At 41.5% G+C, this 26630-nt stretch overlaps 1 protein-coding gene across 3 annotated transcripts; it reads left to right on the plus strand.

Annotated features, from left to right (window-relative positions):
* Window positions 1–24957, plus strand: Serp2 (stress associated endoplasmic reticulum protein family member 2). Of its 3 annotated transcripts, none has more exons than XM_042685785.1 (3): window positions 1–140; window positions 4846–4918; window positions 24601–24740. In XM_042685785.1, the coding sequence occupies exons 1-3, from the start codon at window positions 57–59 to the stop codon at window positions 24639–24641; spliced, it is 198 nt and encodes a 65-aa protein (XP_042541719.1). In that variant the 5' UTR covers window positions 1–56; the 3' UTR covers window positions 24642–24740. The 3 variants fall into 3 exon arrangements, with proteins under 3 accessions (XP_042541719.1, XP_042541720.1, XP_042541718.1); XM_042685786.1 differs by lacking the exon at window positions 24601–24740 and adding an exon at window positions 15483–15663; XM_042685784.1 differs by lacking the exons at window positions 1–140; window positions 4846–4918 and adding an exon at window positions 15510–15704 and having other exon boundaries at window positions 24601–24957.
* Window positions 24958–26630: the final 1673 nt, after the last annotated feature.

Genomic DNA, 26630 nt, shown 5'->3' on the forward strand with positions numbered 1-26630 from the left:
ACTAATCGGGGCATCCTTGCAGGTGCGAGCCGAGCGCATCTCCAAGCGCCTAAGCCATGGTGGCCAAACAGCGGATCCGGATGGCTAACGAGAAGCACAGCAAAAACATCACCCAGAGGGGCAACGTAGCCAAAACCCTGGTAAGAACGAGGGCGGCGCCGGCGGGGCCGAGCGGGGCAGGACCCGGCGGGGCGGGGCGGGGCGGGGCGGGGCCGGGCCGGGCCGGGCTGGCGGGCGGCGGGCCCCCCGGCCAGGCCTCCGGCAATTGGGTACCCGGGCTCTGGGGATGCGCAGAATCCAGGTGGGCTGGGGAGGGGTTGGGGGGAGGGAGAGCGGGGAGGGCAGACTCCTCTGCCCTCCTCATGGGCCAGGATGGTGGGGTTGATCGTAGCCCCTCTGGGAGTGGCTGCCTAGACTATCTGAGGGCCACGGAGGAGCCTCCCGTGTCCTTGGGAAAGTCAGAAAGCCACATCATTTGGGGTACAGTTAAGCCAACTGCATGAATACTGGGCCTGGAAACGAAGGTGCTAGCACGTTTTGGATGGATGGATGGATGGGTCCATTTAATATCTCTAGCTCTTAGCCTGCCTCTCTGCTCGCTCTCCCACTCCAGTCACTGCGTCATGGTCTCCCTGTGTGTGTTTGAAAGAGCTCAAAGTGGGGAACGAGATTCTGACCCACATTTCCCTCATCCTCCTTTTGCCCTTTTCCTGCGATCTCTCCTGCTACTGCTGGGCTCCAGTTTTAAGTGCAACATTATTATCCTTCACCGTATGGGTCCGGGGAAATTCTGGGGGTAGAAAACCCTAGAGACCAATTTAGGGCCAGAGGTTCTATGCCCCCCCCCAACTGTAGATTAAAGCTTTTCAACTGCAATTTTAAGTCAGATGTATGCCCTTGGGCACAGACCTTTCTCTTAGTCAAGCAGATTGTTTTCAACAGAAAATGCCAGGTCTGTGACTTTGGAACTACAGAGGCATAAGTTGGATTGTTGGGTTGAGCTGCTGGTTTCCCAGTCTTACAAGCAAAGGCTCCTAGATCTATTACCTTATTCAATAGAAGTCCAGCAGAAACTTGGGGTTTGTCTGGAAACACTTGTAGACTCGATGAGGCCATTGATTTTAGCCACAAAAAAAAAAAAAAAAATGTATGTGGGTTTGATTAACTAAGCCAAAAGCTGGATATGCAATCATCACTCCGGAATTTCCACAAAACCAAGCAGCACTGTGGCAGAGAAACCTTCATTTTAAGTTCCAGGCTTAAATAATTTTTTATCATTTTAGGAATTCAATAATTTAGTGGTGACTAGGGCAGCTAAGGACCGATGCATTATTAAACCTGAACCGTTTGTGTTTTTTTTCATGTAGATCTCTATTTCCGCTATTCATTTCCTTTAGCAAAAAAAAATTCACATTTAAAATCAATTCTAATTGGTGTTAAGTCACACAGGATTTAATATTCCTGAAGATTAGCAATAATACAAGAACACTTAATTTGCAGGCCTCTTTTACCCATTAGGCTCTGAAGACTCAACATCTGCTACCTCTATCTTTTCAAGATCACTAGAAAAATGTTTGAGACCCAAAACACATACACACAAAATTATCCGTGCCAAAATAAGAACAGAAAATGTGAAGACTGGGAAAACACTATTTAAATATCTAGCAAATGTAACTAGTCATTTGCAATTCAACTTGACTCAACTCTCAGAACTACATTAAGTTATGTTTAATGTGAGGGAGGAGTACATTAGATAGGTTCTGATACACCATCGGATAGGCCCTCCAAAAGTGCCTGGCGCCTATGATGACCTTTAAGTGGCCCAACTAAATTTGTAATGAAAGGTTTCTAAACCAGGCCATGAGACATGTTTATTTTCAATTGGTTGGACGGGACTTTCGGTTAACTTTATTGAAAATGGGTCAGCATCTAAAAAGAAAAATAAAATTCTTCTTCAAAAAAGAAACTCTATAAATCCTAAATCTCATTTTCCCAATTACAAGTCAAACATGGTTATCCTTTGATGGAAGTAACTTGAAAAAAAGGAAAACAAAACACTTATTCAGGATGAAACTCAGTAAATGAGAACACATATACAGATTTCAACTGAAAGTTTAGGCTAACTGTTCAGAAATAAACTCCTGTAATTGTATGCAGATGCTTCCATATTTCATTATTAGCTCATGGGCTTGGGGTACATAGGTATTTGTTTGCTCTGAGAGAATAAATTAATAAGAAACAGAGAAATGCGATAAACATTTTGAGCTTATAGTAATCCCTCCTAAGTGAGAGGAGGAATTAAATTGCAATGATAGGAGTTATCCTGCTTATATCTTATCCCAGGCAAAACCATACCCTCATATTCTGGAACCTGATTATTTACAGAATAGCTACTGTTTTCCAACCTTTCCCAGCAATACAATTTGGTTTATGTCACTTCTCACAGTGAGATGCTACTGAATACCCCTTCTAAAAAATAATAACCTAAAACTCTCAGAAGGAGATATATTGGTATTTTGATGTTTGTGAGCTCTGAAAGTACCAAACTAACATTGATTCACTGAAGAATGTCACCAACAAGTTTTGGGATTTTTGTTATTGTTGTTATATACTCCAATCTCTACATGATGGTATTTGTGTTTTTCTACAAATGAGAAATAAAAAGACTCCAGTTGTCATGGTTACTAGACCAATGATGATCACTTAACAGACTCCTGAAGTCACTCAGTGGCTTTGCTGGCAATAGAGCTAAAATAAATTTTTATGTGTCATTACTGGGACAATAGTGGCAGAATTGATGACCCAACAATGGTGACCAATGTGACCAGTTGTTAGAAAGGTTGTCAAAGAGGGTTGAAGGAGTAAATATCATACTATATTCAGGTAACTTTATTTCAGATCTCTATTATTTACCGGATCCTAGCTTGACTATCTGAGTGCAAAGCATCACAGCATTATCATATGTAATTATTGAAGACTGGTCCAGAGCAACACTTGTATTCCCTGCAAGTATGAAAGTAAGGGAGAATGGAGAATGAGAGCCTCTGATCCTTAGTCAGAGTAGGCCTCCATTGACACTTCAGTCTTCACCACTCTAAAAAGGGAACTATAGGAATAACTCAACCCCATCGCCAATTAGGAAGTATTAATAAAATGCCCCACCTAAACCCAGACTTTGCTCTGCTTGAGCTAAAGCATTATGTTTAAAGTAACTGTACGCTTATCCATTCTCAAAAACAAAATAAAATGCATTTATTTTCTGCTTTGTTCCCAGCCAGGCTTTATACCTGATAGAGATGTAGTATCTGTCCTTTTTCTGAGTTCTATCACAAGGAAATATTTGTTACAATATCTGCTCAACAAATACACTCTGTGTATTTGTGTATTTTATATAAATGTAGCCTCTTGTTTGCTCAAGCTAATGAGGAAGTAATTAGTAAGTTCTTTGCTTTTCCTTTTTTTAAAAAAAATATTTATTTAATTGTTGTGTATATGGTACCAAGGAATTGAACCTAGTGCTTGCATGCTAGGCAAGCACTCTACCACTAAGCCACATTCCCAACCTCTTGCTTTTCTTTTTTTTTTTTTAATTTTATTTTATTTTTCTCAGTAATGGGGCTTGAACTCAGGGCCTAGGTACTGTCCCTGAGCTCTTTTGCTCAAAGCGAATGCTCTACCATATTGAGCCATAGCTCTACTTCCAACTTTCTAGTGGTTAACTGGAGATGAGAGTGTCATAGACTTTCCTTCCCTGGGTTGGCTTTGAATCAATCCTCTGATTCCAGCCTCCTGAGTAGGTATGATTACAATCATGAGCCACCAGTACCCAGTTCTTCTCCCTTTTTATATGACAAATCACTGCTTCTTCTAATGCCTCTCCAGAAAGTTTTTTGCATTGGTTGATTTCATTTCCAGGACACCAAAATATAAAAATAAAGGTGTTGTGGGGACCATTCCTATGCCCTTTGCTCTTGGTTTGAGAAGAGCAGGAGGCACAGGGGGAAACATTCGTGAAGATGTGGTCATGCCCTTCTGCTTACCAGGGAGTGCTGAGACTTCTCCAAGCACAGGCTTCAGTAAGGCCTAAGTTGCTGGGTGCCTCTGTGCTCCTGAAGGTTTCTACTGCACTGACTCTTCCAACTTTTGGTATATAAAAGTGTTTAGGAAAATGCCTGTGTTGGCTGGGCCACAGTCCCTGCACCCAAGAGTCAGAGGAGGGAGGATCTCGAGTTCAAAGCTAGCCTGGGCTACATAGCAAGACCCTGTCACATAAAGAAGAGAAATTTCCTGTGTTTTCTGGGTCTTCTGGGAATATACGGGTATAACAATGAATGATGAATCCAGTAGTTGAAAACGTTAAGGCTGGGTGTAAATCACATGCCAGCTTCTGCTCAAGTTAACAAACTCTAGATCTCAGTTTCTCAACTACAAAATGAAAACAGTAATACTTGGTTGGCATTAAGTTGTGCATGCTAGAGATAATAGATGTAGCCTCCCTAATAGACTATCTAACATAGAATAAACCTTCAAGTGAAAGACACAGTTATTACCAATATAATTTTGTCTCTGAAATCCCTGTTAATTTATGTATTTATATGCTATTTGCCCCTAGAATATTTTAAGATGACTAGGTTCATTGAGTTGCACAGTGTTAATAAAATTCTTAGTGAATTAATTTTTTTAACTTATCCCAGAACTTTAAAATTGACTTTATACATGCCCAATGAGAGTTGAGATTGAGTCTGTTTTATTCCCGGTAGTATCTCTGGCACATGACACAGTACCTAGCAGTATACAATAATGAATCCATGAATCTGATTTCTCTTTTTGTTTATTACCTTCTAGAGGCCTCAAGAAGAGAAATACCCTGTAGGACCATGGCTGTTGGCCCTGTTTGTTTTTGTTGTCTGTGGCTCAGGTATGGTATTTCACTGAATTTATATCTCATGTTCTCCACAGTCATTGAAATACTAATTTTATTCGCTAATAAAAAAAAATGTTGATCTTAGATTCAAGTAAACAGCTGCTGCCTCAGCCTTAATCTTAATGGACTTTGTGTATATTCTATTAAAAATGAAAACAAAGACAGAACTGATACACTATCAAAAATCATAAAATGATTACAACAAGTAATTTAATTAAATGGAGTATATACACTATAGAGTTCAGGTAACTCATTCTGGTTAGACATCATCTGAAAAAGGCCCTTAGAAGAGAAAACGAAACACCTGTCTGCCTGAGAATGTAAGGGAGACATTTTTCTAGAATATTCTATAGATCTTGTAGGTAGAATTGAGCCTGTGACCTTGAATCATAAATTATGGGCCACCTGACGCTGTGAAGTAGTTACAAGTTCATAGAATTGTACTTGTACATATATAAACACACACACACACACACATACACTATGAACAAAAGTACCATGCAGTTGTTCCTAATTAAATGTTGTTAGTGGGAGCCTCAACATGCTTCCTGGTCCCATGATCTGGGTTTTCTGAAATACTGAGAAGTGCAGTTCAATTCTTGTGAGTTGCTTAGAGCTCCAAAGATAGGAAGTCCACTAGGGATTGTGCCTCACACCCAGGCACCCTCCTACCTCAAAGACAAGAGAAGCCCAATACTAATAACAGACCAGTTCCTCTCATCTTCAAGATATGGCTTTTCCAAGAACATAGAAACTCCTAGGAGGAAAGAGCAATCTGCAGTACTTGATCATTCATCCACTCAAAGAAATGAAGATCTACTCTTTCCTTGAGGGAAACGGAATAGCAATCTCTTCTTCACGATGCTTAACAGATGTTCTCTCAGTCTTTGAATGATTCTGAGATGAGGTGCTCACTTCTTCAAAAAGCCCATTCCCGGCCGAGCAGGGTGGTACATGTCTGTAATCTCATCACTCTAGAGGTTGAGTAAGGAGGATCATCAGGTGCAGGCCAGCCTGAGCTACAAGCAAGACCCTGTTTCAAAAACAAACAAGATTATTCCTATTCTCTTCTGAACATCTTCAGGTGAATCTTCATTCAGCCTTGCCTCACGTGTAGTTTCTATATTCTTCTTCTGGATATGCTCAATGACTGTCTTAAAATACAGCTTTGGCAGCTTTGGAAGGAAGTCTAAAATTGGTCTGACCACCACAGAGGTAATAGGACTGTCACCACACTTAATTTAATCATTCAGTTTCTACTAGTATCATTTGCATTTGAAGTTGCTTTTAACTGTCACACTTAACATCCAGCTGTTCTTCATGGACATTACCTGCAAGCTTGAATACTTCCATATCCTAGGGAGCTCCCTGGCCCATTATATGTGGTTGCTTCCATTTGTGCATGGATCTAGGTAGCATTGGACATCATTTCACTTAATATCCATTTCCTTCCACAAGAATGTTTAAGGAAAGCAGTGTTAGTTTCCCACTAAATAAGTAGCTCCTCATACAATATTTAGCAATATGATAGATGGATGGATAGATGGATGGAGCCAGATATTCTCTATACTATAGTTACTTAGTTAACTTTTTGAAACCTAATATAAAGCCTCATGATCATTTCTGTCAAAATTTTATTGTCAATTTTCAGTTGTCTTTCAACAAAGTATCCATCAACTTTGGAGACATAGACAAATATCTGTAATAAATGTTTTATTGATATTACATTATACTATACAGAATGGTCAATGATAATACACAGTATATTCAGCATATTGTCCTTCATTAATGATGCATAGTTCAAAGCACAGTATACAATTTCAAGGAATATAGCATATTAATGTCATCATTTCCATCAGTACCTATATATTTATCTGTGATTGATGATATGTCTTAGATTCGTAACCCAAAACAAAAATAGCAAACAAACCTGTTCTTTTAGCACATCACAGAAAATTCAAGAAAATCTACATAAAAATTATCTATATTTCTAAATCTTCATGATGAATCTGTAGGCTGTTAGATCTTGAACCTTGAGCCTTTTATCTAATTCTCCTTCCGCTCCAACTTTATAATCTCTAAAAGTATATTATACCTCCGAGTCACTGACAAAAGGTCTAGGTTTAGAGAACCTCATGGAACACCCCAATGAGACAATTCCCTTCAGGTTAACTTTGACCCTGAAAACTAAATTCATCCAACAATCACCACTTGAGAATGCATTGTGTATGTGGCACTGTGCAGGGCTTTGGAATCTAAACCCCTTCCGGAGCTTGCAAGGAGGTAGGGACTTCAGGGGTTCACCCCTGGGAGGGAGCACAGGGGTGGTGACCACAGAGACACCTAACACTCACCCAGCATGGACAGAGGACTTCCATATTGCCAGGCTGAAGGGACAGCTTCCTGTGGGAGGTGCTGTTCAAGCAGAGTCTGGAAATAAACAACTAGACAAAGGGGTGGGGAAGGTGATGCTACAGAAATGGACAGGATGTGACGGGTGCAGAAGCTGCTGATAGCCCCAGTAGGCACGGAGCTGTAACACTGCCAGGGAGCCTTGAACTGTGTGATCACTGCTCCATTGTCCAGTGTCTAAATATGCAGGACTAATGTGTGATTCTTTGTTGTCCTCAAGATACATAGTAACTGTAAGTAGCCTCTTCAAACTGCCCAGGGAAAAAACTAAAATAATCTTCAGGTCTGGCTTCTTTTTCTCAATCGTGTATTTCTCAAAGCAGCACCTTTTCCTTTTCCCAGGACTTAGAGTAACTCTAAATTATATGATTAAAATTTTGCCAAACCTACGTATCTTTTCCTGTTAGGTAAGTTAGGACACTCAAAAGCAATTGTTTTCTAGAACCTTCCACATCTTCAATAGTTTCTCAGAGTTAAAGTATGTTGACTCTGCTGGCTCTGTTATCTTATTCATAGGTTTGTCCAGGCCCCTGGGATGTGAGCCTACAGGACTTGGAAATTTGGCTTCACAACTTACTGTACCCCACCCTTCTCCCTTACAATCCACTGCTATTTTTGTTTTGTTTTGTTCTTCCCCTGCGGTGCTTGGTTGAACACAGGTCCTCGTACATGCTAAGAAAGCACTGTGCAATGGAGCTACACCCTCACTCCACCACTGCCCTTTTAATGGTGTTTATTTAAACCTTTGTAATTAGAAGACCCTTTTCCTTCTACAGAGAGACTAAGCATAAACAAGCGCTAAGTTACTTTACCTACAGTATCTTCTCCACCATCATAATTCCTGAGCAAGGGGCCTCATCGCTTTTCATCATAGCTACAAATCATCCACTCCACCTTTTTTTTTCCTTTTTTTTTGCCAACTTTAGCACTTTTTTGGGGGGGGAGGGGGTCCCGTTGTGGGGCCTGAACTCGGCCTGGGCGCTGTCCCTTAGCTCTTTAACTCAAGGCTAGCACTCTACCACTTGAGCCACAGCACCACTTCCAGCTTTTTTTTCTGCTTATGTGGTACTGAGGAATCGAACCCAGGGCCTCATGCATGCAAGGCAAGTGCTCTACCACTGAACCACCTTCTCAACCCTTTTTTTTTTCTCTTACAAATCTTGGCTCAAGTTGAATGCTGTTCCCACAGAAATATGTCACTCTTCTTGATTTGTCCTTGGTACTGTGCCCTTCCTTCTATCTTTATACATGTCCTCTTCTAAACAGAACATGTCATGAAAAACATAAAAGCTCCTTTAGATCTGTGCCTGTTGCCACCTCTCAGGATTGGTCAGGGTTCATTTTGCTTTGCTGAGCCCCTCTCTTTGAGCTTCTCCCATTTTAGGGACACAGGCCCCAAGTTCCTACCTATCATTTTCTACTTGGAAAGAATGTGATTTCCTCAAGTATAACCCATGTATCAGCTGCTCTGCTTTAGGTAGCCAGCCTTCCTACAGGCATTAGGATACTGGAAGCCTCCATACCATCACTGTGGTATCCTGCCTTTGTTCCAGTTCTGTGGTCCAAAATAGGAAAGACCCACCCCCCCCTGCCTATCTGGCCATCTGCAGGGTGCATTCGGGCATAGAACCCTGCTCTAGCTGGCTCAGCTCATGCAAACTGCACTGGAGCTTTTGTAGGATCCCCAAGTCTCCGCAGATCTTTGAGTTTGATATAACCCAATGTGAGGCTCAAGTTCCAGCCACCAAGTTATGGTGACACCTTACAGGTCCTATTGCCTTGTCTGAGCCTGTGGGGTTGGTTTTGTATCTTCTCATTCACACATGAAGGGAAAAGGAGACATCTTCCTGTGTGAATGAAGCTAGATGCTGATCATCGATCTGGATCTTGCAAGTCTCACTGCTTTCATTACCTCACTCTTTGAACACACTTTCCTCATTGATGATTGGTGGTGGAAGTATTGCCAGTGTTCCTAGGGTACATGCAAGAAGTAAGAAATGCAAATTTTATCCAGTTTTCTATCCATAGTCTGAGAGAGATTAGGGCTGGTAAGAAGTTGGCATTTAAACATTATTATTATTATTATCTCTTATCGGTCATCTCTATTCTAGTTTAGGCAGAAAAGCAGGTGAAGAAATCTGCAAACAGGCTAAGGACTCCTTTACCATGGATGTCACAAGCCACTGCCCTGTCTCAATCCTTGCTTCTCAGCCATTTTCTTGGGGCCTTCTTTATTCTCTGTACATGCCTTTTAATGGAGTGCAGGAAGGCACTCTGAGACCCTGGCACAAACATGTGCCCAGGGACCACCATCCCCTGGCTGAGACACCAGAGAGAGCATCAGACCCCTTGGGGGTGCTCCTGGCTATACTAGGATCTCATCCGGCCAAGCCTGTTCTCGGTAGAATACTGGGCTTTAATCTCTAATGATTACCCTGCGAGAGGGAAGATAGACCCTGAAACTATGTAAACCTCCAGTAGCCATGATTGCAAGAGGTCTCTTAGGCAAGGGACTTCTCTGGACACTGACAATTAACAGCAATGGGATAATTAGCCCCAGAGGGGAAGATAGGTTAGAATCTGCTAGATGTAGGTTCAAAGCCTAGAACTTGAAGGCTGGCTGAATGCTCCATAGGCATTCAAAGTCTGTTGATTTTCTTATCAATACAGTTACAATACTCAGTGAACATGGTTGTGCAGAACAACAGACATATGTGAAAATGGGACTGGGTAATTGAGAGGGACAGAGGGAGAAGAGATAGGTTGGGTGGGATAGTGAGAAGGGTAATTCCACCTAAGAAGCGTTGTACATATAAGAGAACATGTGAAGTTGAAGCCTGCTTGTGCATTTGAATACAATAATATGATAAGAGCTGGGTGTGATGGCACATTTGTATAGTCCCAGTACTTGAAAGCAAGAGGGTCCCTAGTTCAAGGTCAGCCTGAGCAGTATGAGGAGACTTTTCCTCAAAGAGAGAGAGGGACTTGAAAGAGAGAGAAAGGAAGGAAGGAAAGGAAAGAGGGAGGAAGGAAAGAGGGAAAGAATGAGGAAAGGAGAGAGAGAAAATGAAAGAAAGAGGAAAGAAGGGAGGAAGGGAGGAAGGAAGGAAGGAAGGAAGGAAGGAAGGAAGGAAGGAAGGAAGGAAGGAAGGAAGGAAGGAAGGAAGGAAGGAAAAAAGGAAAGAAGGAAGGATGGGAAAGAGGGAGGGAGGAAGGGAGGGAGGAAGGAAGGATGGGAGAGAGGGAAGGAGGAAGGGAGGAAGGAAGGAAGGAAGGAGGGAAGGAAGGAAGGAAGGAAGAAAGGAAGGAGAGAATGAAGAAAGAGAAAAGAGGGTAAAAAGGAAAATAGAGATAAGAAATCCTCCAAAGGCAGTTGTAAGGACCTAAGTTCTAAGTACTGGCCTATAACAAAGCTCATAAGCTGCATTCACCTCACTATTTACCTCTGAGCCCTCATGGGAAAAACAGTGCAATGCCCTGGGTGGTAGACTTCCATTTGCCTTTCATCCTCCCAGGCTGGGATTTCCTTGATAGAGCCAGCACTGATATTCCTAATCTAGCAGAAAGCTGTGGCTTTCTTCACCCCAAGGATGAGTTTTCAGAGATAATACCACTGATGCTTCCCTAGGTAGAAGTACAGGCATGCAGACCAAAGTCAGAGGAGAAGTTTGTACTTTAAGTTAAAGACTGAAAGTACAATGTATGTTTCATGTTCATGAAGCAACCCTAGTATAGAGCTTTTTAGTATAGTTGCCCTTATGATATAAAACAATGGAAACAATGCTTTCTGTGTGTGTGGCAGTACTGGGGTTATTATCTCAGGGTTTTGCACTTACTAGGAAGATGCTTTACTGCTTGTACCACACCTCTATTTTTGGTTTGGTTATTTTCATACAAGGTCTCATTTTTTTGCCCAGACTAAGCTTCCCATACCGCTAGAATGACAAGCATACACTCTTCTTTTAATTGGTTAAAATGGGGCCTTTCCTCTGAGCTTCCCTCAAAGTGTGATCCTCCTGATTTCAGCCTTCTGAGCTGGGGACAGTGCATTCTTGTGAGACATGGCAACTGTCCAACTAGGACAATTCAGTCCCATATTTTGCTTTGGTCAATTTTGTTGAACTTAATAACCATATGTGTATTTGTGTGTACATATGCATATTACATATATGCATATGAAATTTAAAACCTTTTTCTCAATTGAATGTTTACTCATCCTGGGATTTGGGTTGGCTTGAGCCTGTTGAAGTGGCTGAATTTGTCTCTACTTAATCCACTGAGTTTCAGATTCACATTGAAGTCCAAGGAATTTAAGCCCCCTTAGAAAATTGCCCTTTTTCCTCTCCTCTTTTTTGTAAGAGTGTTATCTTCCATTTGTTCAGACACTGGAGCCTCTTTCCAGATAAGCAGCTCACCCTGGCTCTCTTTGAACCAGGTTTCAAAACCTACCTCTTTGGAGAACTGTTTGATAGCTTCTTAAAGAGTGCTTGTTTTTATCTTGAAACGCAGAGACAAGCATGACCTGGAATGTCTGTCTGAGAGTGTTCACTGCAAAGATACTGTCACACAGATAGACCAGCTGCTAGCTTCCCAAGGCTTGTGCAGACCTGATGCTCTGTTCTGACCATTAATGATAGTTGTCACGGCTGTTTATGCCCGAACTCTAACTCCTGGATTGTTTACTCCCCCACCTTCTCTCTTACATCTTCAGCTTCCTTCCTTCCTTCCTTCCTTCCTTCCTTCCTTCCTTCCTTCCTTCCTTCTTTCCTTCCTTCCTTCCTTTCTTTCTTTTTTTTCTTTCTTTTTTAAGAACCTTATTGAGAAGGATTCTTGAGTCACACCTAGGCTCAATGAGAAAATAGTCATCAGTTGATTAGTAATGTCTGTCATGAGAGTGGTATTGTCAACAGGGTACATTTTCATCTTAGCTATCCCTGGCCACGGTATTCCCAGACCAACTGTTTTCAGTGCTTTTAATTCCCTGTGATTAAAATGCCTATTGGTCTTGGTCATAGTAGGTCCTTTCCTTAATATATTATGCCGACAGTTTGACTGTTTAGAGTCAGTATCTGCATATGTGTGCTTCTGTTGGACTCGTGGCATTCTGCACCTCCTCAGAGCCTGTGCTGGGACCTGTACATTAACACTGTACAGCAGCAATATGTGACACTTTCTTTGCAGCAGCTCCTTGCAGTCTGGTTCAATGTTTCTTTGTTCATAAGCCTCAATTAAGGCTTCATCTGGGATCAACAGAGCCACCATTTAATTCCCATCACCTTCCAGTTCTCTGCAGGAACTTTGGAAATGCCAACTTTGCCCCAGTTCCCCTGGGCTATTTTTCCCCCATGTATTCCTAATTTCAATTTTACATCTCCTCTCTGGCAAATCCTGATATTCATTTCCTAATTAGAGATTATGAGAATCTAAATGGCTCCAAAGCCTCAGTGTCTATTCTTGAGCCTCCCCAGCAAGAGTAGGCCTCTAGGGAGATAAGGTTAACTAGTGACTTATTTTCTTTATAATTTTCCATGCTATATAAATTTGTCAGCAATCAGGTTACTCTAATAATCAGAAAGAAAAAAAAGTTGAGACCAGAACGCCTGAGTAGTTTTCGGCGTTTCGGCCTTTATTTGTCTTTTTTCTTCTTAAAGCTGAAGAACTCTGTTCAAATCTTAGAGAGCAATAAATGAGAGAACAGCTGTTGTAGTTGGAGTTGTGTAGGCTCCTGTGTGTGTTTGCGAATGTGTGATTTTCTGTGTTTTTACATGTTGGTTTCTGTGTTTGCAGGGGTGTGTTTGTATATGTTTGTGGGTGGGAGGATTGTGTGTGTTTGTGAGTGTGGATATCCTGTATTGCTGGATATTCTGATTCTCCATCTACAAAAGAGGGCGCCATCAAATAACTGTCACTACAGAGTTAAGGCCTTGGAGCACAGAGTCTGATAGGTTTATTTGTCGCTATCCATCCCATCAACTCCATGTTTCTGGGAAGGGATAATGCATTTGTTTGTCAGTGAACAGATTTTACTTTTCTTTTGGACTCCCCAGAGACTCTGTCTGGGATGACTGGGATTGGAGAGAGACAACATATAAGCAGGTCCTTGTTCATTACAACATTTTAGAATAGATGTGAAGAAATCATTCCCTCACGTTCTCTTTCGCAGGGCCTGAACCTCTTGAGTGAGATGGTCCAGGTCCACCCACCCATCCCCTTCTTCATTTCTACAAGGGCCACACCCACAGATTCAAGATGAAGTGGAAGAGTGAAAAGACTGAAAAGACTGTGAGTCTTGGATGTTCTAGGCACACACAGAAAACCAAAGGACTGCTCTTGTTATGGTCTTCTGGTCCTCACTCCCAGTGTGGCCCCCATGTGGTCACCAGTTTAGTGGTGGTATGTCTTTGAGCCTTAGTTTGGAAGGTCAGATGTTTTGTTTTGTGAGCCATTGGCAGTGCTATAAAATCTTCTAGAATACAAGATTGAAGGGAGGACTATATCTTAGAGCATGTTGGTTGAAAACTACCAAATGAGCATATCCATATGTCACAGGAGGGAGTTAGCATGGTTGCTAGGAGGTCCAACTCTAGGATGAGACTTTAGGCTTATATGTGGTGCTGCCTACTTCCTGGCTATGTAGCTTGGTTCAAATGACTTATTCCCGTACCGAATCTTGGTTCTGCTATTCTTAAAAGAAGGTAGGACTTTTTCAGTACTCCCAGGATCCTCTGGGCTACTAATTCTGAGGACTAACATTTCACATATAAAAATCTTACTTGAGTCATGGTCAGGGTTTTTTTTTAATTTTTAATTTTTTTATTTTTGTGCTGGTACTGGGGTTTGAACCCAGGTCCAGAATGCTATCCCTTAATGTTTTTCATGGGCTAGTGCTCTGCCACTTGAGCCACAGCTCCACTTCAGCTTTTTTTGTGGTTAATTAGAGATGAGACTCATAGACTGTTCCATCTGGGCTGACTTCAAACATAGATCCTCAGATCTTAGCCTCCTGAGTAGCTAGGATTACAGGCATGTGCCACCAATACCTGGCTTGATCAGTTTTATAAATATTTACTGTTATTGTAAGGGTATGTCTGGTCCTTTCTCACACCACCTTCTTATTCTCTAACCCCCTGACAAGGTTCTAACAAAAATTCTGACTGATTTCAGAGAAGGGAAAAGAAGTTGACATATTTTGATGGTTTTGCTTTGTGATAGCAAGATAACTTGAGAGGAGAGCATAGATTGGCAATGTTAGTCTACGTGGCCCAGACTAGCTGCACCTGGACAGCTAGAGGTGGAGTTATAAGCCAAAGGACCAGGGATATAGGGATGCCACCTCTGCAGGGACAACCACACCTTGTCTGCTGTCAGAAAACTATAAACTAGCCCATTGATGCATTCTGTTTTCACTACCATTTCTTATTTTTGTGTTTCTTTGTGCCAGTATTTGGGCTTGAACTCATTGCCTCACATTCTCCTTTGGCTAATGCTCTACTACTTGAGCCACAACTCTACTTCTGACTTTTCAGTGTGTAGTTGAACATGAGACTCTCATGGACTTTCCTTCCTAGGCTGGCTCTGAGCTGCAATCCTCAGATCTTTGCCTCCTAAGTAGGTAGGATTTTAAGTGTAAGCCACTGGCACCTAGCCTTGGCTACCATTTCTTGAGGATTAATATATTGTAACACCAGATCTTACATGTACATTTTTCTCTTCTAGTCACACAATCTCCAGAAGAAGCTATTTATTAGGCTCTTTTTCCAGATAATCAAACTGAGGTGTATGGAGGAAATCAGCCAATATCCTATAGCTAAAATGTGAGAGAGCTAGTAACCAAACCTACTTCTCTCACATTTTAGCTTGCTATTTCCATAAGAATACTATGGAGTAAAAATTTTCCACTAATTTCAACCATTTAGCATATGACTGTGTTAAAAACCCTTGTTAAAACATCCCCTATTTTCCTCTGCCATTAAAATGTGTTTTCCAGAAATTCCTGTTGTCTAGTTAAACCAAGGCCTGTTCCCAGATGGAGGGAACATTATCCTGGCCACAAGCTGCTCCCTGATTGGGCCACTAGTGCCCCTGATCCTCTCTCTCTTTCCTGGACACTTGCTCTAGGACAGACTTCAATCTGCCATGTTTGCAGGCTGAGCACATAAGTACTGGCCTGTGCAGAAGACTGACAGAACTCTCTGGAAACTGTGACCCCCATAGGAAGTCACCCTGAAAACCAGCAAATGAGGTATATGAGGAAGTGGATGACCCTAGAAGAAGGACAGAAACCATTCTTCTGCTCTGGAGTTCCTGCCTCAGGATCTGAGTTGGACAGCCTGAAAGAGACATCTCACCAGCTATCAGTTTTCTCAAGGTGACCGTTGACCTCTGTTGTTATATGCCACTCTACCCGGTGTCCTGGTGGAGTATCTGAGATTGCATAGGGTCTCTTTTCTAGGGAACATTTTTCTACTTTCTTCATTTTTTAAATGTAGCTGGAAGGCATCACATTCTTTTCTAATAACATCTGCTTTTTAGCATTGCCTTCTTGCCCTTTTCTATTTCTTGAATCTCTCTTTATTCCTTCTTCTTCATCTTTGGAGAAGCTACCAGAGAATGTTATCTTGCTTTCTGTTTTCTTTCTCAGCAGAAAGGAGCTGCCTTTCCACTGTCTTGTCTCCTAATATATCTGCTTATCTTTCAGGGCCTATACTTTTTTTTGAAACCAAGACTTTCATCTTTTATTTTTCCCAATGAAAAATACAGTTGGATTTCTAGCGTTATCTTATTATCCTAAAGGATATTCCACTGGTCCGTCTTAATCTCTCTTCTCAGCAACTGCCTTGATTACTCTTCATCAAGTATTTGTTTTCAATAAAAGCTGGTTATGAATCTGACAAGTCTCCCTTTCTGACAGTTTCCTATGGGAACCACTTGAGTCTTCCCGGTGTCTCTCTGGAACTCTTTTGTAGCCAGGAAGAGTTAGTCCTCAGGGTCAGCATGACATGATCCAAGGCCATTGGTATTTTATGGTATGTGGTGTCTTGGCTTCTCCAAGGACTCAGATCTTGGGACTTTTGGATCCAAAGGTAGCTATTTGATCTTTTTTGGTTTGCAAAGTAGTAATGTAAAGCTTTAGGGGTTCTTTGTTCCTTTCTTTCCTTCCTTATTTTCTTTCTTCCGTGTGTGTGTGTGTGTGTGTGTGTGTGTGTGTGTGTGTGTGTGTGTGGCACGTATGCCATTACTGGGACTTGAATTAGGGCCCAGGTGCTGTCCATTAACTTTTTCACTTGCTGGAACTCTACCACTTGAGCTACAGCTCCACTTTTGGTTTTTTGATGGCTAATTCAAGATAAGAATCTCACAGATTTTCCTGCCCAGACTGGCTTCAAGCTGTGATCCTCCGATCTCAGCTTCCTAAATAGCTAGGATTTCAGTGGAGGTTTTATAAATGTATTTATCTTTGTACTCTTTGCAGTGGATCTACGTTGTACATGGTATCCACTTACCTGGAATTCAGAAAGAAAGATGATTTAATCTAGTAATTATCCTAAACTATGTAAAATTCTTTAAAGAAGAACCAAATGAGTCTATGAAAGCATATAAGGGCTGATAAATTCTTGGGCAAGTGGTTCTCAAAGTGTGTCCTTAGACCAGCAGCCTCAACACCCCCATAAGCTTGTTAGAAATAGTCTCAATATGTCCCTACCCCAGACCCACTGAGTTAGATATTTGGGGGGTATAGCCCAGATGTTTTAAAACATCTCCAGGAGATTTTGATACACACTCAAGTTTGAGAACCTCTGTTCCAATGGGTCAAAGAAGCTTTCTCTGAAAAAAAAAAAATATATATATATATATATACATGTTATGAAGGAAATATTGGACTGTTTTAAGCTCTGTGAAAGACCAGGGAGCTTTTGGAAGCTATGAGGGGGTACCACACAGGGGGATGAGAGCAGCAGGTGAATCTGGATGGGTGGATAGGAGCCAGAATCTGTAGACCATGAAGAATTGGTCAGTACTGGGGCTGGGAAGGTGGCTCAGTGGTAGAGCGTTTGCCTTGCATGCATGAGGCCCTGGGTTCGATTCCTCAGCACCACATAAGCAAAGAGAAAAAAAGCCGGAAGTGGTGCTGTGGCTCAAGTGGTAGAGCGCTAGCCTTGAGCTGAAGAGCTGAGAGACAGCGCCCAGGCCCAGAGTTCAGGCCCCACGACCGGACCCAAAAAAAAAAAAAAAAAAAAAAAGAATTGGGCAGTACTAAGCTTCAGGAGTACGTTAAACATAGGAGTGACACTATGTTCTTTGTTTTTTAAAAATAAACAATAACTCTGTAATAGTGTAGAGAAAGGATTGAACAACAGGAGTGGATCAGCTGGAGATCATAGCAGGGTGTAGAGAAAGATGATGTGGCCTGGACTTGGGTGGTGGATGGGAGGAAATCAAAAGAAGGGCAAGTACATCCAATATTTTTAGGAGAAATCCATGCATCCTGGCCATCAATTGGAGGTGTGAGGGATGACCCTAGTATTTTGAGTTCACATGCAGAATGGAAGATAACACCACCAATTTTGGCAGTGAGTAGAGACCATGAGAAGGTCCTAATGAGTTTGAAGTATTTTAGAGCCACTCAAATGAAGATAACAGTTAGGTGGTACAAGATCTGGAGCTTAGAGGAGACGTAAGGACTGGAGATACACATTTGTGAGTCGTCAACAGCTAGATGGCCACTGACACTGTGGGTCAGGATGAGTTGCCTTAGGAGAAAATGTAATGAAGAGAAGAAAGCCAGTGATGCTCATGGTTTGATATCAGTGCCCAAGTTTAATGGTTTAAGAAGAGGAAGATGATCCCATAAAAGAAGCTTAGAAGAAAGACCTAAAGAACACTAGAAACCAGGAGGCTGGGGCATCCCAGAGGCCAAGTTAGTGGCCAGTGGTGGAGAGAAGGTAGTGAGGCAAAAGAAGGCCAAGGAAGGGCTGGGAAGGTGGCTCAGTGGTAGAGCGCTTGCCTTGCATGCATGAGGCCCTGGGTTCTATTCCTCAGCACCACATAAGCAAAAAGAAAAAAGCCGGAAGTGGCGCTGTGGCTCAAGTGGTAGAGCTCTAGCTTTGAGCTGAAGAGCTGAGGGACAGTGCCCAGGCCCAGAGTTCAGGCCCCACGACAGGACCCAAAAAAAAAAAAAAAAAAGAAGGCCAAGTAACACTTGTTACATGCAGTGACACAAGGTCTTTTATGACTTCAGCAAAAGATGCTTCTTATGAAGTGAGGGGAGAAGCTAGGATAATGACAATTGAGGCAGGAATAGAAGGAAAGGAAGTAGACCATGTGGGCTGGGTACCAGGAAGATGTGGAATCAGGCACACTTGTTTGTCAGGACTTGTTTGTCTGAGTTGAGCATGCTCTAGCCTAGGGACTTAAGAGTTAGATGAGACTCCTCCACGGTATAAGCCCTGTTTTTACTGTATTTGATGTTGATATAACTTGTAGAGGGAAAGGGAAAAAACAAATTGCTTAAATAGGGATACAGGCAGACCTATTGCAACAATGAGTTGTACAAGGCATTATGTTGAAAAACAGACTTTACAACTTTGGTGCTTGGGGGAGAAGGAGGGGTAAGAATGGGGGGAGGAGGGGAAGGGAGATGAGAAGGAGTGGGAAGGGGAAACAAAGGAGGAGGCAACAATGCTTGATAAGAAATGTACTCGTTACCTTGCTCATATAATTGTAACCCCTCTGTATGGTATTTTCACACACACAAAGTTAGATGAGAGAAGCTGAAGAACCCACAGCTATGATCATCTAAGGTCCCCAAGGGCCAGGATCCTAAATGCAGACAGGTGGGTACCAAGCTTGAAGCTTGTTCATTCTTGTACTTCCTACTTTTTTTTTTTTTTTATTGTAAAGATACTATACAGAGGGTTACAGTTACATGAGTGAGGACTTCCTACTTTTCACAGAGACTTGTTTTTTCTTAGTGGTGGGGCTTGAACTCAGGAGCTAGCCACTGTCCCTAAGCTTTTGTGCTCAAGGCTATCACTCTACCATTTTGAGGCATAGCTCTACTTCCAGTTTTCTGGTGGTTAATTAGAGATAAGAGTCTCATGGACTTTCTTGCCCAGGCTAGCTTTGACTCACGATCCTCAGATCTCAGATAGGATTACAGGTATGAGCCACCAACACCTAGATTTTACAGAGACTTTTCTCAGCCTCTGTGAGTGACCTGCACAAGACATGGTCTCTGGTCTGGAATGCCTGCCGTCCCTCCCTTTCTTGGCATCTTTTCTCTCCCCTGCCTTGCTTGTTTCTCTGCCCCTCTCCTGCAGCCTGCTTGGCTGTTTTCTCAGCTTTGTTCACCCACTGTTAAGTTATTAACTTGTCAGGGTGTAGACTCCCTGCTTCCTTTCTCTTTGAACTCCAGTTGGCTCCCTTCCTGTTCGCTGCCTTCCAGTCAGCATTTAGAAGGCCAGGGTTACTCTGCAGGTCAGTATTGGCAAGCACACAGAATTACAATTAACATAATTGGTATAAAATGTGGAAGACTTCTTAAAAGACATGGATACAACTGGAAAAGGAATAATAAACACATCACTATCTCCGGTTTCTGAGATGTGAGCTTAAAATAGACTCTAATCGAGGTAATTTCTCTAAGAGGGTTTGTTTTAAAGGGCTATCTCCATACCTATTAAAACAAAACTACTGGATTTTTTGCAAGTTAATTCACAGATTCAATTAAGATCAGAAATGTCCTTTTATTTTTAAAGCAAACTCCAAGAAATAGACAAGTTGTTTTAAGGAAGGTCTTACTACTTGGAGGCATGCAAATTTTGTCTGGTTTTTTATTTTGTTTTGGTGCTTTTACTGGGGCGAGAGAACTCAGAGCCTCACATTCCCCTTGGCTGTTTCACTCAAGACTGACACTCTGCCACTTGAACCACTGTTCTATTTCTGGCTTTTTGCTGGTGAGGTAGAGATGAGTCTATCAGATTTGTCTGCCTGGGCTGGCTTCAAACCATGCTCCTCAGATCTTAGCCTTGCTAGTAGCTAGGATTATAGACATGAGCCACTAGCACCTGGCTTGTCTAAGATGATTTATAGAGATCTGTAGTAGTTCTGTAAAGAGAATTGAGTGATTAACCACTACCTAGGACAGCTAAGTCATGAATTCACTAAATTAATTGACCAATATCCTAATGATGATTTTTTTTTTTGTCTAAAGACATGATTAAGGGAGAAAAGTAACATTCTTGAGCACTTGTCAGGGACAGATCTTTTATATATATTGCTGTATTTAGTTCTTCGGATTCTTCAAGTTACTTAAATGTCCCATTTTATAAACAGAAAAAGCAGGGCCCAAATGCAATAATTTCTTAAAGTACATACGTTTTTAGGGTGGCAGATAATATGTAAGTACTGATTTTCATGATCAAACATAGATAAGCAGTAGTCATTGTATTAATCATAATGTAGGTTGGCTACTTCTAATCTGAAATCTAAAATGCTCTAAAACAGGAGCATGTATGGTGGCTCATTCTTATAATTTTTGCTACTCAGAGGAGGTAAGTAGGAGGAGCACAATTCAAGGCAGGTCTGGGCAAAAAGCTCAAGACCTTACCTGAAAAGCAAAGCAAAAATGGATAGAGATATTGGTCTAAGTTGTAGTGCATTTGCCCACAGTACAAGACCCAGAGTTTAAAGCCCTGGTACTAAAACAAACAAACAAACAAAAAAAGCCAGGTGCCAGGCTCACGCCTGTAATCCTAGCTACTCAGCAGGATGAGACCCGAGGACTGTGGTTTGAAGCCAGTCTTGGCAGGAAAGTCCATGAGATGCTTATCTCTAATTAACCACCAGAAAGCTAGAATTGGCGCTGTGACTCAAAGTAGTAGAATACTAACTAGCCTTGAGCAAAAAGCTCAAGGACAGCACCTAGGTCCTGTGTTGAGATCTCACAACTGACAAAGAAAAAAAAGAGAAAGAAAAAGGAAGAAAGAAATGCTACAAAATCCCAAACTTTTTGAGTGCCAATATAGTACTACAAGTGGAAAATTGAACAGTTGCGCTTGTATGATAGGAAGGTCATAGTCACAATGCAGGTGCAGTAAAAATGATGTATAAAAATTACCTTCAGGCTTGTGTGTGTAAGGTGTATATGAAACAAATAAATTTTGTGTTGTGATACGGGTCCCATTCCCAAGATCATTTTATTATATGCAAATATTCATGAATTTTTGAAATCTGATATTCTTCCATGGCCAAGCATTTTGGATAAGGATACTGAGTCTGTAGTGGTGAGGGGCATGGCATCTTGATGGTGTGAGGAGCCTTTGTTTATGCTATGTCACATATATCTTTAATCCCTATGATTGTTGCAAATATGATGATTTTCATGTCGCAGAAGAAGGAAAAGCCTTCAAGACAGTAAGTGAAGTGTGTAGTCACGCAGCCATTCAGTGGTTGTGATACAATCCAGCTCCATCTCACCCTCATTTCCACTCTTTATAAATTCACCTTGTTTTGTCAAGATTAGGACAATTCCCCAGTCCCAAGAACAGAGTCTAAAGCATGACATACTTTTTTTCCTAATGTTGTTGCATGTCCAGTTGCCTCCTAGTATTCCTGTTGAGCCAGAATACAAAATATTTATGTAATCTTTAATTCTTGTTACCTTGTTAGTGAGGAAAGAAGCATCAAGTATTTCTAGAAGTTTATGTTTTAGTAGGATACTGTCTTCTCTGTCAAGACTCTCTCAAGAACTCAAGATTAGCCAAATGTCCTAAGTTGTTAAACTAACTCCTTCACTTAATCTACTGAGAGTTCTTTCCAAGTTGAGTACAGTTGGTAGATTTCAATGTATAATTCTAATTTGTTATTGTTGTTGTTTAAGCTTAGTCTCACAAGGGCGGGGAATGTCCACCCCAAGGACTGATTCGGGCCACAAAATCATTTGGTACATGCTAGAACAGATATTCATGCTTCTCATTGGCTGCCCATGGGACAAATGTATACATCTACCTGTATTAGTCATTTTTTAATGCTGTTATGAATATCCTAATAGCCCTTGGTAGAAAAAAAAGTTCCCCATCCATATAGCAACAAAATAACAGAAGACAGCCTGATGCAAATGGGCATGGTAATAGAGATGTGAGCCAAAATAAGAATAAGGTGAAAGAAAGAAAGAAAGAAAGAAAGAAAGAAAGAAAGAAAGAAAGAAAGAAAGAAAGAAAGAAAGAAAGAAAGAAAGAAAGAAAGAAAGAAAGAAAGAAAGGAAGAGAGAAAGAAAGAGAGAGAGAAAGAGAGAGAGAGAGAAAGAGAGAGAGAGAAAGAAAGAAAGAAAGAAAGAAAGAAAGAAAGAAAGAGAGAGAGAAAGAAAGAAAGAAAGAAAGAAAGAAAGAAAGAAAGAGAGAGAGAGAGAAACAAGAAAAGGAAATGGAGGTCCAGAAACAGAGCAACTCGAAGCTGTTTCATTATTTCACACTGTCTGTCTTCTATAACTATCACAGTGAGCATTATTAGTTATTCTTTCTCATTATGATATAGGGACCAAATACTCATGAAAAGACCTAATACCAAATGATTATGGTTAATATCTTTCATTTGGGAAAGGAAGTGGCTATGAACTATCCAAGAATGATTCCCAGGGCCCTCTGGGTTATTTCCCTTGTATTCTCAATGCACAGCTCCTGGCACATGTTGAACATCCCTAATTCAGAAATCTAAAATCTGAAATGCTCTGAAATCTAAAGCAGTTTAAGTCATGACATAATGCGATATGTAGAAAATTCAATACCATGAAGTTTTGATTTATGTAAAGATGATTTAAAATATTTATACATGTACTGTAAGCCTATATGTATGTGGTGTATATAAAACATAGATATTTTAAAAGTTGGTCATACTAGGGCTCATGCTTGCTCAGCCTTGTTGCTATTTTAGCCAGTTGAGCCACACCTCCAGCCTGGCTTTTTGTTGGTAATTTTTGGAGATGGAGTCTAGTGAATTTTTCTGACCAGGTTGACCTCACACTATAATCCTCCAGATCTCAGCCTCCTGAGTATCTAGGATTATAGGCATGAACCATAGGTAATCAATCATAAATTTTGTATTGACTTGTTTTCCATCTCCAAGATAATTTCTTACATGTGTAAGAAATCCCAAAATCCAAAATAAAATTGTAAATCTTACATACTTCTGGTCTCAAGCATTTTAGATAATAGGTATATAACCTATAGGTGGCCACTAATGTTAGATGATGAAATGGCAAAGGACTTGTTTTCTGAGGGTTCTGAAGAGCCTAGCTTTGCTGCGGTCACCTTAGGAAGCTGTGTTCCTAGATATCTTCTAGGGTCAGATCTCTGACAGCTCAGGGGTTTACTCTGTTTTTAAACATGATTACATAATACCAAGGTTCCTTTCAAAAAATAAAAATAAAGCATCGTAAAAATTATTCATTTATATTGTAGCCACTCTTATCATCATTATCCACATTGACAACCAGATTACATGGGAAGGTGTAAAAAGGAATTGGTAGTTTTCTCTCCTGGGATACATTTGAAATCTAATGGCTAGAACTAGGGTAGAAGCATATTTAACCAGCTCTTTCCAAGTGAGTCAGGGATCCAGAAGTCCTCTGTGGTCTTCAGGCTATCCCTTATTCCAGCCCAACTCATAGAGACTGAGCCCTGAATAAATCACTATTGCTCTGGAATAAGAGATAGTCTATTTCAGAGATTCTTAGGCAGCCAAAAGACACAGATTGTGTCTTTGTGTTCTGCATGCTGCGTTCCTCAGACAGCCAGAGGCCCAGCTTCCTGCGCTGCTGCGAGCACCTGGCCTCCCTTTCCACACAGAGCCGCTTATTTTACAGGTCATGGCCATTTTGAACATGTAGATCCACTGACCTGCTTAATGAGTGCAGTTTCTGCACAAAAGCCCACATGCCCGTTACCCAGCAGCCACAGAACATGTCTGGGGACGGGAGCCTCCGCCATCCTCTCTACCCTGAGGGATTTCTGGCCTTAACTCCTGGTGGAATTAGCAGGCCTTAGCCCTAAATCCCTAAGGCATCCATCAGCAGACAGAGCCAGGCTGCCTTTGAAAGAAGTTCACTGACCCCTTGTTAACTTAACTCCTTGTTAGGAAATACCTAATCAGCTGTGAGCAGACTGTGAAGAGGCCAGGGTCAGCAGAAGCTGAGGGCAGGGGTGGGTTGAGTCTCTGACAGCATGCTGTCTGGTGTCTGAGCTGTCTGTTTTGGTTTCCCCTTTCAGCTATCTTTCAGATCATTCAGAGCATAAGGATGGGCATGTGAGAAGGTCCGGGCATCCGACATTGCCACCCTCCCGCTGGCCGGTGGAGGACCGCGGAGGCCTGCAGTGGATATTTGTGGGACGCAAACCAATGGAAAGGAGGCTCCTACCACTTCCTCACAGAAGTCAGACCAAATTGCCTCCTCACTGGACATGTCGGTGCATCCGTGTCCTCCAGCGGAAAGGACATTTCTGTATTTCTGTTGACTGGATTTGTAGCCAGAGCAATGCCATCTGTCTGGTTCCCCCTGGGTTTCATTGATGTGTGCATGGAGCCCTAGGAGTGGTTTTACAAATAAATGTCTGTGTTCAACCTTATACCATGTGTGAGTAACAAGGAGAAAAATGAAAAAAAAAAAATAGCAGGAAAGCACAAACAGGTTAGGGAAGTAGGAAGTAGGTGGTAACATGGGAAAGAAGGCTTGGGAATCTGTAGATGGTGAAACAGAGCTAGATTTACTAGGTCCTTGGCCAGGCCCTCAAGAACTCCCTGAATGAAGCCCTGGGTAGCTCTAATAACCTTGGGTTATTATTATATATTACGTATTATAATAATAACCCAACGTTATTAGAGCTATTATTATCATTAGCACCATACTTGGTGGTGCTTTTTATTTTTGCCAGCCCAGGCAGGAAAGTTGTGAAACACTTCTCACCACTTAACTAGCAAAGAAGTATAGCTAGCCAGAAGTATAGTTGCAGTTCAAGTAGTAGAACATCATCCTTGAGCAAAAAAGCCAAATGAGATAATAAGGCCCTGAGTGCAAGCCCTCGTACTAGCACAAAACAAACAAATGTTAACCTTAGGGGAAGCAAGTCCTTATTGAAATCCTTAAATAGGGGCTAGGTAGATAACCAGAGCTTCTTAGGTAGGTAAGTTGGAATTCTGCTTTGAATTATGAGAATCTACAGTCATATCTCAGTCACAATCCATCCATATCTCTGGCACACAATAAGCAACTTGTTGGAGTATTGGAGGTACCTTGGCCGATCCTGTAGAGAAAACAGGAGGTTGAGCCCATTGAAATACTGTGGAATGAAACAGCTTGGTTAGAAGAAAGCCAAGAGGAGATCGTTGTGTTTTTGTGTTTTTGAAAAATGATCTCAGAGTACAGCAGTGCTCATTTCAACGTTAGAACAGAATGAGCTGTGCTGCTGTAACAAGAAACCTCAGTGGCTTCACAAGACAGCATTTTCCTCTCTTGCAGACAAATCTAATGCAGGCTGGCAAGGGCTTCACTGCACAAGGCTTCAGTGTAGGTTTGTTTTCTCACTCATCAAGTCACCTCAGCATAGGAAGGAAGGGAAGTCCCAGACAGCAGTTCTTACCTTGTTCCAGAAGTGGCCCTTTACTTCCATTCATGGAGGCTTGGCCAGACTAAATCATGACTCAGGCAATCTTCAAGAAAATATAAGAAATCAAGTTATCTATTAGATGAGCTCTGTTTCTGCCAGAATCTTCCACTCACTATATTTCCTGTATGCTGTGTGATTGTATTAAATTCCATTTTCTAGCCAGTCCCTTCCCTTGATTTAATCTCACCATGTTTCTATGTCATCTAGAGTTGTGCACAGCTCACAGTTGGTAGGTGACCAGCTTGCTGAAAGGTAATCATGCAATTTATCCTCTAAGCCAACAAACACTTAAAGGAAATACCACCACCAATTCCACTGAGACACCCCACTGGCTAACCTAAGATTGTCCTGGGCACATCAAGTCATACAGTCATCACAACAGTCCCCAGGTGAAGCCAGGAAGTTGTGTAGTTTCACAGGCCCATTGCTCATTGCATAAGGCAATCTCTCTTTACTAAGAAGAAACAGAACTGAGCCTTTCTATAAGGTAGGTTCAGTTTTAAGCTACTACTTCTAGGAACTTTAATTCTCACAAGATCTCCCTCAGATGGGCACTATAATTATCTATATTACAGATAAAGAAACTGAGCCCCCCAAAAAAGGGAAGCTGAGCCACAAAAGGTATGGAGAAAGGT

Source organism: Dipodomys spectabilis, unplaced genomic scaffold (assembly GCF_019054845.1).
Source record: "Dipodomys spectabilis isolate Male_0828 unplaced genomic scaffold, ASM1905484v1 ptg000095l, whole genome shotgun sequence".
NCBI classification, from domain to species: Eukaryota; Metazoa; Chordata; class Mammalia; order Rodentia; family Heteromyidae; genus Dipodomys; species Dipodomys spectabilis.